Consider the following 16,692-nt stretch of genomic DNA (forward strand, 5'->3'; position numbering starts at 1 on the left):
CCTCACTATTCACGGGGGTGATGCTGAGGTACGCAGGCCCCTAGGGCAGGGCAGGCGTTGGGCCCCGTGACGTGTTGGGCAGAGGGACATCGGCCCGTGGCCAGGGAGAGGCTGCAGGCGATGAGGGCGAATGCCGCGGTAGTTTGTTCTGTCCTCCCAGCAGCTGCACTGTTGAGTGTATGTGGGGCTTGCTGCCCGCCCGCTTCAAATCTGTGGTGTGATGTCCCACCTGTCAAGTCCTGTTTGTCAAGAGGGAGACGGTCTCTCTTGTACGGTCATCTAAAGACAGCTGTTAAAAGCGTCGACTTCTCGTGGGGGAAAAAAGGGCGTTCGCTTTGTGCGCTTTAGAACCATTGGAAATGGCTGGAATTGTCCAGGCTCGACAGGGGGAAGCCTGTCGCCCCCTGTGGTTGTGATATGAATGCCCGAGTGGAAACTCGCCTGTCCCTGTCTTGCTCCGTTGTTGTAACAGTTTGCAGTTCAGTTGCAATTCAGAAGTTGCAACAGGGTGTAGGCTGAAGAATATGTTGTACCTTGAACAAGAGCAGACACAAACTAGGACCCGAATGAAGTGTTTTCAAAAAATGAGCAAGATTTTAAGTGTTTTACTTTCAGTGAAACTGTAAAATTCATCGTATCTAGATGGACTTTTTAAACACTGCCTTAAAATGAATGCCAAATGGGCCGTCTTGGCAGCTCCTCAATGAGTTTTTTCTCTTCCCACTCTTGGGGACCATAGTGGGAAGAGTTTTTTTCTCTTCCCACTCATAGGGCTCCATCACTCTAAATATGTTACTTGATTCACTGCTTATATGTGCTGCATCTTTTGGCATATTTGGAATGTTGTTCATTTACTTGATTTCAATTGATACTAAATTTAAAAGCTTCATTGTCTTTTGCTTTATATAATGTGTATTCTTCAGCAAGTGGTTGTTTAAGTGGATTCTATTGTACTGGAGCAATACACGAGGATTCAGTTTTATAAATATGTTGAGTGGATTGTAAGCAATTTTATGTATTATTTGTAGGTACATTTAACAGCTTTTTTTATCTTTTTTACATGTAACTTTCAGTACCTGGAAATATTTTTTAAAGTTGATAACCAAACCTAACATGTTACTTTGCCGGTTATACTGCTGCTTGCATAACAGATTAAATTGAAGTACATTTTTCCAGATGGGCACTGCTGCAGATTTAAATAGTGAACAAAATTTTATCATACACTGGATGTCCAAAACTTCCTGTTCTGGAGGCATACTAAATCCTACTTTCCATATTTTGAAAACCAATAGAGAGTGTCATCTGGAACTGTAAATATTATAAGTCACCCAGTTAAAATGCTGCATGTTTCAAACAGCAGTTCTATAAGTGAAGACTCCATGCATGAAGAACAAATCTTGTAGTCTGGCAGCCCCTGTGGACCTCAGTTAAATACAACTGAAATAACTTTTCCAGTTGCAGCATTTCACTTGGTCAAGAAAAAACCCATGTTAACACTTAAAGATGCTCCTGCTCTGTGGAAAGCCCCTAAAACTGACTCTGTATGTGATGAGGTAGATGATCGGAATGAAGCAGATTACAGTGATCCACTTCTACAAAAGCTTGAACAGGTAAAAAAACCATTTTTTTTTCTTGACATGCGTTCATTAGGATTTCTTGTTGTAGTCTATAATTACATCTTCTGTTAATTGCAAGGTGACTGCAGCTACCTAAACATGGCAAGAGGTATTGCTTGCTTTCAGAACAACGCTAGTTTAAAGAGCGAATTCCAAATCACAGTAGATGATTAATCTAGCACTCTCTTCTTCATAATACTCAATACTGAGGGCCAAACCCTTGTCCCACTCTGAAAGTGAATTGCTTTAAGTGAAAGTGTATTTATTCGTTCAGCTATTTTAGAATGTTCCATCATCTGTCCCACTGAAGTTGAGACAAAATGATGCAGTTTTAAAAACCTGTAATACTAAAATGTTATGCTTAAGTGTGATTGGAAATATGAAAGCTAAAGAGACACAGTGAAGGTTTTCAGTTTTGTTATCCATTTCTTCTATAGCAAAATATTCTGTTAGTCGTTAGAAAACTTATATACCAATATATTTGGCTTTAAAATCTCTCTCCATCTGAATAGTTTTGCATCTGGCGAGGAAGAAGCCAAACCAATACCCTGGTCCTGAACTGACATACTCTGCCGCTGTGTGGGCCTAGGGCTGCACTGATGTAGATGCCATGGCAGGATCAGGGACCTTAGGATTGAGTCATACAGCTGAATACATCACCTAAATGTGATCACATACTGGGTGCATAGCTTTGTTTGGACATGCACTAACAGCTTATTTTTTTTAAGTTTGTCAAAGTTAGATGAGGGAAAAGATTATAAAACCAGACATGGATAATCCAGATAAAATTTGTGAACAGAAAATGAATCTTTTGAGTCTGGAGTAGACTTCACTTTTTTTTTTTTTTATGTACAATACTTCTTCACTAAAGATGAATGAGGAATAAAGGAATGTGCAGCTTTTGGAAGCTATTTAAATTGCTATTTGATTATAATTTTGGTTAATTTGGGTTAGGTAGATAAAGTATTGGAGTCAGATTATTATGAAAACAAAGCCCTCTTTGATAACATTGAAAATAAAATGAGACACTCCAGATCAAAATGTCACAACTCATCTCAAAAACTGTTTTGTTTTTTTTTTTCAAAAGTATTTTACATATGAATAAGTAAATGAATACATCACCAATATGGAATAATGGTGAGGTGCAAAGACTATATGTAATTTTGATGTTGATATTTAAAGAGGAATTGTTGATGGTTTAAAGAGCACCTTATGCCTCTTTAAAAGCATTGATGTTCTATTTAGGGCATGGCTACACTTGCAGTTGTAAAGCACTGGGAGTTAAACCAGCCTTTGGAGACCGCAGCAGGGAAAACGCTGCCAATTGTTTATGCTCTCAGCTGGAAGCGCACTGATGTGGCCACATTAGCAGCTCTTGCAATGCCAAAAAGAGCAGTGCATTTTGATAGTTATCCCAGCATGCAAGTGGCTGCAACGTGTTTTTCAAATGTGGGGAGGTGGGGTGGAGTGTGACAGGGAGTGTGTTGTGTGTATGTGGAGAGGGAGAGTGGGTTTTTGTGGGGCTGAGAGCGTGTCAGCATGCTGTCTTGTAAATTCAGACAGCAGCAGACCTTCTCTCTCTCTCTCTCTCTATCAAAGCAAGCAGCATTCCTTTGTCCCGGAGCAGATAAGCAGCCAGCTGTCAGAAATGGAGCTTTGAAAGGGAATATCCGCATTCCTATAGCATTCCTACAGCGAGTTCAGAATAATGACAAGAGTGGCCACTTGACTTAAGGGGATTATGGGACCTTTTTGGAGGTCAATCAGAGCACAATAATGCAACACCTTATTCACATTGGTGCTGCAGCGCTCCAACGGGGGCACAGCAAACATTGTTACACTCACCAAGGTGGAGTACCAGCAGCGCTGTAGCCGTGGAGTCAGAGCGCTCTACGTGCCTTGCCAGTGTGGACGGGTAGTGAGCTAGTGCACCCGGGGCTCCTTTATTGCGCTGTAACTCGCAAGTGTAGCCAAGCCCTTAGAAACCATTCTGACTGCACCTGTGCGTGAGTTGTGATATGTTTTGGAGGTGGTTACTTTCCTGTTTGTTTAATGAAGACACCAGCATGAGAATAGAACACTTTGTGAGGAGGTACAATATAGTGGTAGGAATACATGAGTTGGAGTCAGGACCCGGAATTAACTTGACCACTAACTCTGTGTGTGTGATTTGTCACCTCTATTTATGTTTGAGTAGTATTTTACTTTTGCAAGTAATTTTTGTTTTCAATGGGATTGCCTGTGGAATAAGGCACTATTATGTAAGGGTGGCAGTTAGGGGCCCATGGTTAAGTCACTTAGTACCTCTGTACTTTAATCAGTATAAAACTTCCTTGCCTCACTGGGGCATTATGACTCTAAGCATTCTTTAGCGCTTCTTGTTTTTCATTTGCTCTGTCGCATCAAAGCCTTTTCCTCTGTAACTAACTGAGATGTCACATGTTATATTGGGACTGCAAATAAGAAATGAGCAACAGGATGAATTCCTATGATAAGGATTTTATTTTCATTAGATGTTTCAAGTCTTAATAAAAAAATACTAGTACAAACGTAAATATTAGCCAAATCTTAATATTTTTCAAAAAAAGTCGAAGTCTTCAGGGTGGGGTTTTCTATATAATTTACAAGTTGGTTAAATTACAAGGGAGGGAGGAATAGTTTGAGCATTGGCCTGCTAAACCCAGAGTTGTGAGTTCAGCCCTTGTGGGGGCCATTTAGGGACCTGGGGTAAAAATCTGTCTGGGGATTGGCCCTGCTTTGAGCGGGGGAGTTTGTCTAGATGACCTCCGGAGATCCCTTCCACCCTTAATAGTCTATGATTCTATGATCCATTTAAAGGCTAGTGGAACTATTAAAGAATTGGTCACTGGAAGAAATACTTTCAGTATAATTTGTTTAAAAATGTACTATTAATGAGTGTAGGGCCTAGTTTTAACATAGCTTGTTTACATCCTGTTCAAATGCCACTTGTTATAATAAAGCATCTTCAGGCAAGAAATATAAAAAGCATTTCATGCTAGTTATTCTCAGATTCTAAGAAAACTGTTGACTTCAAACACACTTGATTTTTATGCTTGATAAAGCTAAAAGAAATACAACAGCAGAAACAAGAACAGCTGAAGAAGCAACAGATGGAACAACTTCAAAGGCTTATGGAAGAGCAAAAGAAACTACTTATCTTGGTATCTGGCCATCAAGGACTCCCTGGTAAGTGGAGAATTAAAGCATACAGACTTAAGGAAATGGAACACTTTAATTTTAATATTCTATTTAAAATGTTGAGTACTGTTTCACACAATATCACAAAAATACTGGATTAGTCCCAGGTAAACACTGCATTATTTAAAATATTTTTAAAACTACTAATCAACATTCATATTATGGTCGCATCCAAACACCTCAACTAGGACTGGGTTCTTGTTGTGTTTGGTGCTGTACAAACACATAGCATGATAGGGCCCTTGCCTTGGAGAACTTAGTCTAAATAGAAAAGACAGAAAAATAGTGATAGGTCGACAACATAATTTTTAAATGACTGTAAGTATCCGTTGGAACAACTATCAAGAGTTGTGGTGGATTCTCCAATGCTGGAAATTTTTAATTCAAGATTAGATGTTCTAAAAGATACTCTAGTTAAAACAGGAATTAATTGAGGGAAGTCTCATGGCTTTGTGTTACCCAGGTCAGACTGGGTAATAACGATAGTCCCTTTTGACTTTGTAATCTGTGAATTGCCTCTGAATGTTGTTCCTGGTTTTTAAAGTACAAGCTGAAAACTGGTTTCACATTAGAAAAAAAGACACATATCCATCATTTAATAGGAGAAAGCACTTGGTGTCCAAAACAAAAGATGGAAAAGTCTGTTGGAGGTGAAGACAGTGATGCTGATCATTTATATTCAAGAAATATAGATTTGTCTGAAAGTTCCAATGGAAGAAAATGCTTACAAGCAGCTAACATAGAGGAAAGGTAAATATAAGCTTATAAGTAATAGTGTTATCCAATCTTTTTTGACCAAGTTCTAAGACCTGACTGAAAATGGTTGGGGCTTCTAGATACTACTCAATACAACTATTAAATTTTAACCAAGTGGGCCCCCACTATGATAGGCATTAGACAGAGATATGGCAAAAGAAGTCCCTGCCCCTAAATTATGGTGTGGCATAACAGGTGGATGAAATAAATGTGTAGGGATAAGGTAATGGTAAACCAAAATCATGTTTTGGCATAGCTTTACTGTGTGCACAACTATAGTTGTGATTACTGCTACTGGATTGGCTCATTACAACTTCCTCTGGCATAGCCATTATCAGATGGCCTTTTTCTGTAAGCATCATGGCAGAGGTGAGTCTGAAGGAGAGATGTGGAAGAGGATAAGGTGATGGCTTTATACATTTTGATAGGGAGTCTCTCGTGTGCGGGGGCAGGGAAGGGGGTGTAAAATGAACTAATGAGTGGTAAAGACTAGCATTACTGATGAAGTGAAACCAAAATGAACATAAGGTTAAATAGAACAGGGCTAAATTGTGCGTGTCCTTGAAAGCATGGACAGGAAGTCTGTGTTTGAAGTGAAAGAGGAGGGGTGATGTAGTCAGAGTGACAGGCTAGGAAGATGACCTTAACAATGGCAGTTGGCCTATGTCAGTTGACTGTAGCTTGCGGGGCTATAAAATTGCAGTGTAGATGTCTGGGCTCAGGTTGTCACCTGGGATCTGGGACCCCTCCCAACCCTTGCACATCTACACTGCAATTTTATAGCCCTGTGGCCTGAACCCCATGAGCTTGAGTCAGCTGACATGGGCCAGCCATGGGTGTTTATAGCAGAGTAGGCATTTGGAACTTGACCAGGGCCTGGATAAGGGTTTGGCATAGTGGAAGGATAAGATCTTTGACATCAAGTGTAAGAAGCAGCAGCAAGATTTAGATGTGCTGTGACTAGGGCCCTAGTGGGGAGCCAACTGTGGTCACTTAGTTAGGGTGAACTGCAAAAAATGGGGCAGACAATCCCCATAAAGCTGGTGGATATTGGAATACCTAGATTTACCAAGCCAGCATAAAACAGCTTCTTTATTACCTCACTGGTTACTCAGAAGTCCAAACAACACAATTCCCTTAAAGTGATGCAGCCTCAGGCCTTCATCCACGTACCCATGTGAAATATGATGAAAATTTCTGTAAATCTTATTTCATTATATAAAAGAAAAGGTTCTACCAATCCCAAAGGATCGGACACGTTACCTCCCAGGTTAATGAATGTTTCAGAGCTTACCCAAATACATGCTACAGCCAATTCTTATTAACTAAACTAAAATTTATTAAAGAACAAAAGAGAGTATGGTTAAAATATCAATATACATACATGAGTTCAATTCACTGAGGTTCAGATTTACAGAAGAGATGGTGAGCTTTGTAGTTGCAAAGAGTTCCTTTAGAATTCAGTTCGTAGGTCACAGTCCAATCTCCAAATCTCATATTCAGTGCATACCAGAATAACTGGGACTTCAGTCTTGCAACTCAAACTTCCCCTGATGAAGTCTAAGCAGATCTGAGATGACCGAATCAGGACCCAAGGATCTTTTATACAATTTCATGTCTTTTGATAAATTCCTCAGGGAACAAAAGGTCATTAGGATGACTTTGAAGGAGGTCTATCACGGGTACTTAGCTATATGAATTAACATAAGGGTTTGCTTGTTCCTCCACCAGTCGCAGTACATTTCAAAGAGAGATGAATACTGAGATATCCTATGTTTACAATTAATTTACACGATAGGATATTCTTTTGACCTCTGAATTATCAGAGTACAGCATAGACAGGGACTGTTGATTACATTGTCCACCCTACTCATATGTATGTAAATACACAAAACCACAAATTATCTCCCCACATGTCTTCTGTGGGTTATTTATTCTGCAGGATGTTTAACCTTTTCTAGCCATGCGTCACATGTGCCTTTCTTGGTTACTTAAAACAAATGTGATAAAGTACAGTAGAACCTCAAAGATGTGAACACCAGAGTTACGGACTGACTGGTCAGCCGAACATCATGTGAAACCAGAAGTAACCAATTAGGAAGCAGCAGAGACAAAAAAAAAAAGCAAATACTGTACTGTGCATTGTATCTTAAAGGTAGGGCCATCTGGGCTGCCTGTCCCTTCCCCTAACCCCATATGCAGGACACCAACCTACTGCTAGGAAGTGAAGATGCTGAGATTTGCAGGCAAAGCTGTGAACCTCTGCTGCCAGCCCAAGGCAGCTGGGCAGAAGCCGCACTGGGGTCTGCACTGCTTTCTTATAAGCCCTGGGTGCTGTTTGCACCCTCTCCCCCAGCCGGAGGGGAGGAGGAAGCTGTTTTCACCACCTCCCACCGGCTGAGAGGGAATATGCTCTGTTTTCATCATCACCACCACCAACACCCCTCAATCTCCCTCCCAATCCCAGTCGAGATGGGGACAGGCTTGCCCGGTAAGGTAGCTGCCTCTAGAAACTGGCCCGGAGTGTGAACTGCTGGAGCTGCATTTTATTCAGAGTTAAGAACCTCCATTCCTGAGGTGTCCGTAACTCTGAGGTTCTACTGTAATATCATTGTGCTTGTCTTTGAGAATCAGTGGTAATCTAGCATATTATTTAAATTAAATAGCCTTAGCTTTGCCACTGGATACGTAAATGACTAAAGAACTTTTAAATTCCTTACCTGCTTATATAATTTTCATATGTTGTATGATAAATTACATTTTTATTTGCATTGTCAAACAAAGGTTTAACTTTAACATTGCAGTTTGTAACTTTTAAAAAACTTATACTAGGCCTATTAAAGCTGGGATTCAGGAGAGGAAACAGACATTTGAAGAATTCCTTGAAGAACAGATACGATTAGAAGACCAGCGCCTGAAGCAAAAAGAGGAGCAACAGGTTAATTATTATAAACACTACAGTTATTTATATACTTTCCCAAAATGTACTAGAAACTTTACAAACATGTGAGAAGACAGGTCCCTGCTCTGAAGAGCTTACAACTTTATATATGCAGTATTCAAGTTTTTAAAAACAATTATTCTATTTTTAAGATTCTAATCTTCCTTAAAACTATAGTGGGACAGGTCCTGTGTAACTTTACATATTAGTAAGCCTTACTTAGATAAGTCTGTAAATATATAATGGAAGGTGTTTTTTGTTTTTGTTTTTGTTTTTTTTTAAGGAAGTAGGAAAGTCAACCTTTCAGAAACTACTGATAAAACGACCCTTTCTGAAACGCGGAGAAGGCTTAACTAGGTTCACTAATGCCAAATCTAAAGTAACTAAGCATAAAGAAAGCAAACTGATGACTCAGCAAAGTACTCTGAAGGAAAGAAATGTTGTTAAAGTGGACAGACCACAAATACAGCGGAAAACTGCACCTTTAAGCAAGGAACAGGTTTCTGAGAATTTTGTTGTGCTCTCTAAAAAATGTAACCGAGCAGCTAAAACAAATGATTCTGTCTTCCCTGTTCAGAAGGCCATAGTACTCAAGAATCATATTGGAAAAAATATATCGCCACCAACAGTGAGACTGCAGACTGATAAGAATCTTGATGGGCAGTTCAGAGATTCTTGCAGATCAGAAATCAACTGCAAATTTGAAAATAAAGAAAACATAATGGAGTTTGCTAGGCCAACTGACAATTTTTCAGATACAGAAAAGTTTCAGCTGTCCACAGAATCTACCAAAACTTTTTCTCTTTCCAAATGTTCTACAAGTCACCCTGTAAAAGATCCAGAACTTTCTTTTGAACTTTCATTTCAGAATAAGTTGGAAAACTGGGAAAAAGAAAAGGAAAAAGAGAACATAGAATTAGATGAATTTTTGTTTCTAGAACAGGCTGCTGATGAAGTATCTTTCTCGAGTAATTCCTCATTTGTACAAAGGTTCCTGGATCGAGATCAGCAAATTTCAAAAGGCCGTAGAATGTCTTCTACCCCTGTTAAAGCAATGCAGCAGCTGCAAATGAATACACTAGATATTATAAATAACAAAAATAAAGAATCAGAAATTATCTTACAAGGAAATAAAAATGACAGGGCAGTTACACATAGAGTCTTGGATTTGAGGGCATCTATTAGACTAAGGGACCAATTCAATAAAACAGATAGTAAAATATTTCAGACTTCTTCCACTGCAGCATCTCCAACTTTAAAAAGCACTGAATGGAATGTAAATGAAGATAAGGATGTTGGAAGCAGAGTCATTACTACAGAGTCTGAGGAAGAACTTGAGACCACCTTAAAATGTGCAAATGAAGATGCTAAAAAGTTCATTTTGAGCATCAGAGAAGATAATCCAGCATTCTGTGATTGCACAGGACCTGTCAAAGACCTCAGCAAAGAAAACAAAAGTAGGGATGTTGATCTTGACTTATCGGACAAAGACTATAGTAGTGATGAATCCAGTTTGCTACCAAATCAGATTAATAGCAAAGTGTCCGAATCTCAGAGAAGTGTTTCATGTACAAATAAGGATAAGGTTGAGTTTGATGATGAAAGAACATGGACTGACCTTCAAGAAAATGAGATTCAGCATGAAGTACCCCAAAATGATACCATTAAAATACCTCCACAAACTGACTATTACAATAAAAGTGAAATGGCTGCCCCAGATAAAACAATAAAGAGGAAGGTTGCTTCAATAAAGAAGGGAGATGATTTGCCCAAACAGTGTGTGACAGATGGTGATGCAAGTACACCTCCCACATCAGACCTCATGATGAAACTCTTTCCTTCACTGAAACCTAAACAGAAGCCAGACTGTCATGCAAAGCATGAAACCAAATCAAATGTGGGACAAGAAGAACCAGGAGGTAAGAGAATAATATATAAACACACAGACTTCACTGTAGACTGAGCAGTAGGTGTTCTGAAAACATGCAATCAAAATAATGGAGAGGAATGAAAAAAATACTGGTGTTGCCTTGCAGTTTCTGTTAATTACCAGTCATGCAAATTTAGCGTGTGCTGTCAAAAACTTGTGCTGAACTGTTGCCATTTCAGCAACGAGCAATAGCTAGAACCACACAAATCTGCAGATATCCATGACTCATTTTTACGCCTTCGATTTAGATACAAATTTGGTGTCTGTGTAGTGCTCTTGCAATAGCATTAGAAAAAATGTTTGAGGCCAGTAACATGATTTCAAAAGTTTTTTTTTTTTTACTAGATGCTCACATTACTTTATTTGTAGATTTTATTAATTGAAGTTACTGAAAGGGATTAATGCCAAATATCAATATTTAGAGTCTGATTCTTCATTCATTCATTTATGCGGCTGCAAATAATGTCAGTGAAATCTGAAATTATAGTGGTTTAAAAAAAAAAAAAAGAATATCAGGGTTGGAAGAGACCTCAGGAGGTCATCTAGTCCAACCCCCCTGCTCAGAGCAGGACCAATCCCCAGACAGATTTTTTGCCCCAGATCCCTAAATGGCCCCTTCAAGGATTGAACTCACAACCCTGGGTTTAGCAGACTAATGCTCAAACCACTGAGATATCCCTCCCCGCAGTTGTCAAACTAGTGTAATTAAGAGGAGAATCAGGCCCTTAGAACTTTGTTCTAGAGTGGGCTGAAATTTGAGATTTCTGGTTTGCAAGAAATTTTGCTACTTTAAAATTTGGTTTTGTTCCTAATCAGAATAGAACCAATTTTTTTCAAAATTTCTCAAACTGGAAATCCTGATTTTTTTGGGGAACACCAACCCTTGGTATTTCCGAAACAAAAGACACTCCCTGGGTCTGGAAGCTGCTGACTGAAATTTGACACTCTCTTCATTTTCATGACTGCTAATAACCTCAGAAGTCAGTCAGCTCTAGGGCTTCCGGGGTCTCCATCTCCCAGGGCTGGCCACTTGGGAATTGGGCAGTCAACTGGTCTGAGAGTCTGGAGTCATTGGGGTCTCTAGCCCAGGTATGTCCATCCAGATGGGGTTGCCTGGGAGCCATGGATCCTGGAAGCCCTAAGCCCAGGGATTCCTGGCCCCCAGTTCTTTGAGCTTCTGGCTCCACAACAGGGAGGCTGGAAGCCCTAGTTTGATAGGGCTGCTCTTCAACTGTGGACTGTGGGAACCAGGGTTCCATCAGAACCCTACTAGTGACTTGACAAAAGTTTGTTGAATCTGACCTGGTTTCACGAGACATTTTGGGTTCAACAAACTGGCGTTGTCTGACAAAACTCTAATTTGTTAGAAAATTTTCAACCAGCTCTACCTAGTTCATAATTAAGGCTATGTTTTAGTCACAGGTGTTTTTAGTAAAAGTCATAGACAGGTCATGGGCAGTAAATGAAAATTCATGGCCTGTGAGCTGTCCATGACTCTTCCTAAAAATACCTGTAACTAAAACGGGGGGGGGGCTGCCCAGTGACCCCGGAGGTGTGTGGGGGAGGATAGCCTGAGAGCTGGGGAGGGGGACAGGTGGCGGTGCATGGCTTGGGACCCCCACTGGAGGGGGAGACCCTTGCTGGGGAGGGGGGTAGGTAGTGGCATGCAGCCTGGGGCTCCCGCAGGTGCTGGGGGGTTGGCGGGGCTGGCAGGTTCCCTACATGACTCCTCCCGTCCACCCCCCCGCAGCAGCAGAGTTTGGGTGGTGGGAGGGGGCAGAGTGGGCACGGGATGGGGTAAAGTGGGCCCTGGGCGGTGCTTATCTGGGGGGCTACCTGGAAGTAGCTACATCCTCCTTGCTCAGCTGTAGGTGGAAGCATGGCCAGGCAGCTCTGTGTGCTGCCTTTGCCTGCAGGCACCGCCCTCGCAGCTCCCATTGGCCGCTTCGTAACAATCTTCAGAGCACAATTCTTCTTACTAGAGAGTCAGTCTTTAGGATTGTAGCTACATTTCCTTTGATAGTTTTTCATCATCCTTTACAGCAACCTAATTTTAATAATTGTTAGATTTGCTGGTCAGTAGGATTCTTTTGAAGTACACAAGCTGATTGTTCTAATGCAAAAATGTTAGGGAACATTGTTTGTTATTTTGGTTTTTTTTTTTTTTTTTGTTTTTTGGACACCTGGACTTTGTCAATGGTTTAGTGGTAGCAAAATGCACTGCAGCCTGTATGTTAAGAGTTCAGATCCTGGGTTGTTGGTTTCCTAGGCCATTGGGCCTGGAAGGATGGATTCAGCACTACGTCTGTGTATGTAGATGATTTAGAAACAACTTTGTTACATTGTCAAATGTAATGCCACCTTCCCCCCCCTTGTTGTCAATCTGTATCCACATCTGCCTTCTCTTAACTACCTGAATAAATTCAGCAATTCTAACACACCCTTACTGGAAAAATACTAGATAGGTACTAAAATACAAAAAGCACATTGCTGATCATTTAATATCTGGCAAAATAATTTTATACCATAAACAGGATATGGATTCAGATTTGTCTTGTTATCCAGAATCTGCTTGCTTGCTTTTTTTAATTAAAGCCTCTAGTGTTATGGTTGAGAAGAAATTTTTTAAAAAATGTCAGAGTGTAACCAATGCAGAGAGAACTGCCTCGTTAATTTTGGGAAGGGGTTTATTCAGATACCTAGTGACGGTGATTTCAACATCAATATTAAGTGTTTCATTCCTCATGTAAGAAAGGAGACTCATAGGTCAGAAGGGACCAATCTGATCATCTAGTCTGACCTCCTGCACAAGGCAGGCCACAGAACCCCACCCATCCAATTTTATAACAACCCCTATCCCAGGACCGAGTTATTGAAATCCTCAAAAATGATTTGAAGACCTCAAGCTGCAGAGAAACCACCAGCAAGCGACCCGTGCCCCACGCTGCAGGGGAAGGCGAAAAACCTCCAGGGCACCTGCCAATCCGCCCTGGAGGAAAATTCCTTCCCGACCCCAAATATGGCGATCAGCTAAACCCTGAGCATGTGGGCAAGAATCACCAGCTAGCACCCAAGAAGGAATTCTCCGCAGCAACTCAGTACCCATCGCATCCAACATCTCCCCGCAGACCATTGAGCAGACCTGTCTGGTGGTAATTCAAGATCAATTGCCCAAATTAACGATCCTATCATAACATCCTCTCCATATACTTATCAAGCTTTGTCTTAAAGCCAGGAAAGTCTTTTGCCCCTACTACTTCCCTCGGAAGGCTATTCCAGAACTTCACTCCCCTAATGGTTAGAAACCTTCGTCTAATTTCAAGTCTAAACTTCCTAATATCCAGTTTATACCCATTCGTCCTCGTGTCTACATTAGTACTAAACTTAAATAATTCCTCTCCCTCCCTAACGTTAACCCCCTTGATATATTTATATAGAGCGAGCATGTCCCCCCTCAGCCTTCTTTTGGCCAGGCTAAACAAGCCAAGCTCTTTGAGTCTCCTTTCATAAGGCAGTTTTTCCATTCCTCGGATCATCCTTGTAGCCCGTCTCTGAACCTGTTCCAGTTTGAATTCATCCTTTTTGAACATGGGACACCAGAACTGCACACAGTATTCCAGATGGGGTCTATGCGTCTGAGTCTATGAGATGAAGGATCATAGATCTCTGCAAGAAACTTTGAGCACCATTTCACTTTGGTGTGCCCCAAGTGAAAAGTGGTTAGATGATACTACCATTTAAAAAAAAAAAACTTCCAATCAAGAAGAGCCTAACAGAGTCCATGGGTATTTTTGAGCCTTACTTACATCTACAAAGCTCACAGCAGCAAGACTCTCAGCCTGGATCAATAGACTTAAGCTTGCAGGGCTCATACTAGTACTTCTTTTAAATAGCAGTGTAGACAGCTCTTCGAAGTAGCAGCTCAGGCTCTGAAGCCAAGGGAGAAAGGGGTAGGCTTCAGGGCCCAAGCTGCTACTTTGAAGAGCTGTCTATATAGCTTTTTTTTAATTAAGAGACCTAGAGAATACCAGAATCTATCAACCTGGGCTGGGGGCTTGCTGCTCTTTGCAGGGAGGTTAAGCCAAGCTCACCGAACCCAGAGAGTATGAACAATCATACTTTGAATATCTGTATAAAATACTTTGAAGTTGATCTTATTTTGCCGACATGCATGGGTAGAGTTTATTTTATGAGCGCAGCTTTGAAGAGCCCGACCACTTCACCTCCCACCCCCTGTATGAACCCTGATCATAACTTCAGTGGGAATTACTCTATTTTGAAGACTAATTCAGATTTAAATTTGTATTTCTTGCATATCCTGTTGTGCCTGTACAACAAATATATTCAAAACCTGAGATGGTTGAACAAGCAGCACAGATTGCTTTGATAAGGACTGACTTATCACCTACTCTATTATTTGGAGACTAGTTATGCCTCAGAGTAAGATCAACTGATGATCATTTATATCTGACAATTTAGTGTATACTTCAACACTCTGTATGCATGTCTCTTAACTTGGGTATGCCTGTTCCCTGACAGGAGACATTGTTCGATCCCGGGTACTAAGAGAGAAGCTTGTTGAATTGGAAACAGAAATTGAAAGATTCAGATCTGAAAATGCATCTTTAACAAAACTCCGTGAAGAACGAGAGAGCTCCTTAGAAAATCTCAGGTAATTTTTCAATGGGAGTATTTCAGTGTATTTTATTTGCTTAGTAAATACATCTCAACTGTTTAGTTAGACCAGGGGCGGGAAAACTTTTTGGCCTGAGGGCTGCATTGGGTTTTGGAAATCGTATGGAGGGCCAGTTAGGGAGAGGGTCATGGCCTGGCCCTCCCATCCTCCGGGGCTCCTGCCCCATTCAACACCCCCCATTCCCTGATGACCGTCCCTGGAACCCCTACCGCCCCATCCAACCCCTTCTCTCATTCCTGACTTCCCCCAAGATCCCTGCTTCCATTCAAGCCCCATGTTCCCTGCCCTCTGACTGCCCTGACCCCTATCCACCCCCCCCCCGAACTCCCCTGCCCTCTTTGCAACCCCCCGCTCCCTGCCCTCTTACCATGCTGCCTGGAGCACTGGTGGCTGGCAGCACTACAGCTGCGTTGCCCAGCTGGAGCCAGCCACGCCGTCGCTACCGTGCAGCACAGAGCACCAGGTCAGGCCAGGCTCTGCAGCTGTGTTGCCCTAGAAGCTCACAGCCCCACTGCCCAGTGCCTTGCGCTGATGGTGGAGCAAGCTGAGGCTGCGAGGGGGGATGGGACAGCAGGGGAGGGGCCGTGGAGTAGCCTCCTAGGCCAGGAGCCAGGCAGGAGGGTCCCGCGGGCCGTAGTTTGCCCACCTCTGAGTTAGAGCTATTGATAGGCAAATGAGCAAATCGGCAGGTAAGCACACCAGTATTGGGTAGTAGTAAATATTACAGAGATCTATTTCAAGGGTTGCCAAACTTAGGCTACGTCTTCACTACCTGCCGTATCGGCGGGTAGCAATCGATTGCTTGGGGATCGCGTTATTCATGTAGCTGAAGTTGCGTATCTGAGATCGATTTTCCCCCGTAGTGTAGACCAGCCCTTACTGATCCTCGGAGCCACATGTGATAATCTTCAGAAGTTTGAGTGCTGGGTGCACCTGCTCAGGGCTTCAGCCCTGCTGCAGGGTGATGAGGTTTGGGGCTTCAGCTCCATGAGTGGCGCCTGCCAGTGCGTGGGGCTTCAGGAAGAAGGTGCTGAAGTCCTGAGCCCCGGCAGGTACCTCTTGCAGGGCTACAGCCCCTAGACTCCCTTCCCACTGGGCAGATGCCCCAAGCTCTACCTGCTCCCAGTCTGGTAGGTGGAGAATGGAGGGGCTCCATGAGCCACACTTTAACTGTAGAAGAGTCACCTGTGGCTGATGAGCCACAGTTTGGCCACCCCTGATATATTTAGTATACAGGTAAGTAATTGACATCTCTTAGAATATAATAGTGTAGATTTAGGCAAAAAAAATGTTTGGTACTATAGGTAGTTTAAATGTATAACATGCAATAAATAGCCTACACTGTATAATTAATCACTCAAGTTGCTACTCTAGAATATGGATCAAAACATGATTTAAAAATCTATACCCAACTTGTTCAGTATGAAAGCTCATATGGTTGGGAGATTATTTTTATATAGTTTGACTCATTTAAAACAATCTTTAAAAAAAAAATAGAATAAGATTGATTTTCCAGAGCTTGGTGCTTTTACCT

At 41.7% G+C, this 16,692-nt stretch overlaps 1 protein-coding gene across 2 annotated transcripts in view; it reads left to right on the top strand.

The window, feature by feature from the left end:
* Window positions 1-16,692, top strand: part of CENPJ (centromere protein J) — a 36,068-nt gene that overhangs the window by 9,464 nt on the left and 9,912 nt on the right. For both annotated transcript variants that reach the window (XM_050927736.1, XM_050927725.1), the window contains 6 exons: window positions 1,456-1,610; window positions 4,700-4,823; window positions 5,438-5,585; window positions 8,424-8,529; window positions 8,816-10,451; window positions 15,002-15,134. In XM_050927736.1, the coding sequence (XP_050783693.1) occupies window positions 1,456-1,610; window positions 4,700-4,823; window positions 5,438-5,585; window positions 8,424-8,529; window positions 8,816-10,451; window positions 15,002-15,134 (2,302 nt within the window). The remainder of the gene's footprint in view (window positions 1-1,455; window positions 1,611-4,699; window positions 4,824-5,437; window positions 5,586-8,423; window positions 8,530-8,815; window positions 10,452-15,001; window positions 15,135-16,692) is intronic.

The sequence above is a fragment of the Gopherus flavomarginatus genome, chromosome 1 (genome assembly GCF_025201925.1).
Source record: "Gopherus flavomarginatus isolate rGopFla2 chromosome 1, rGopFla2.mat.asm, whole genome shotgun sequence".
Classification (NCBI taxonomy): Eukaryota; Metazoa; Chordata; order Testudines; family Testudinidae; genus Gopherus; species Gopherus flavomarginatus.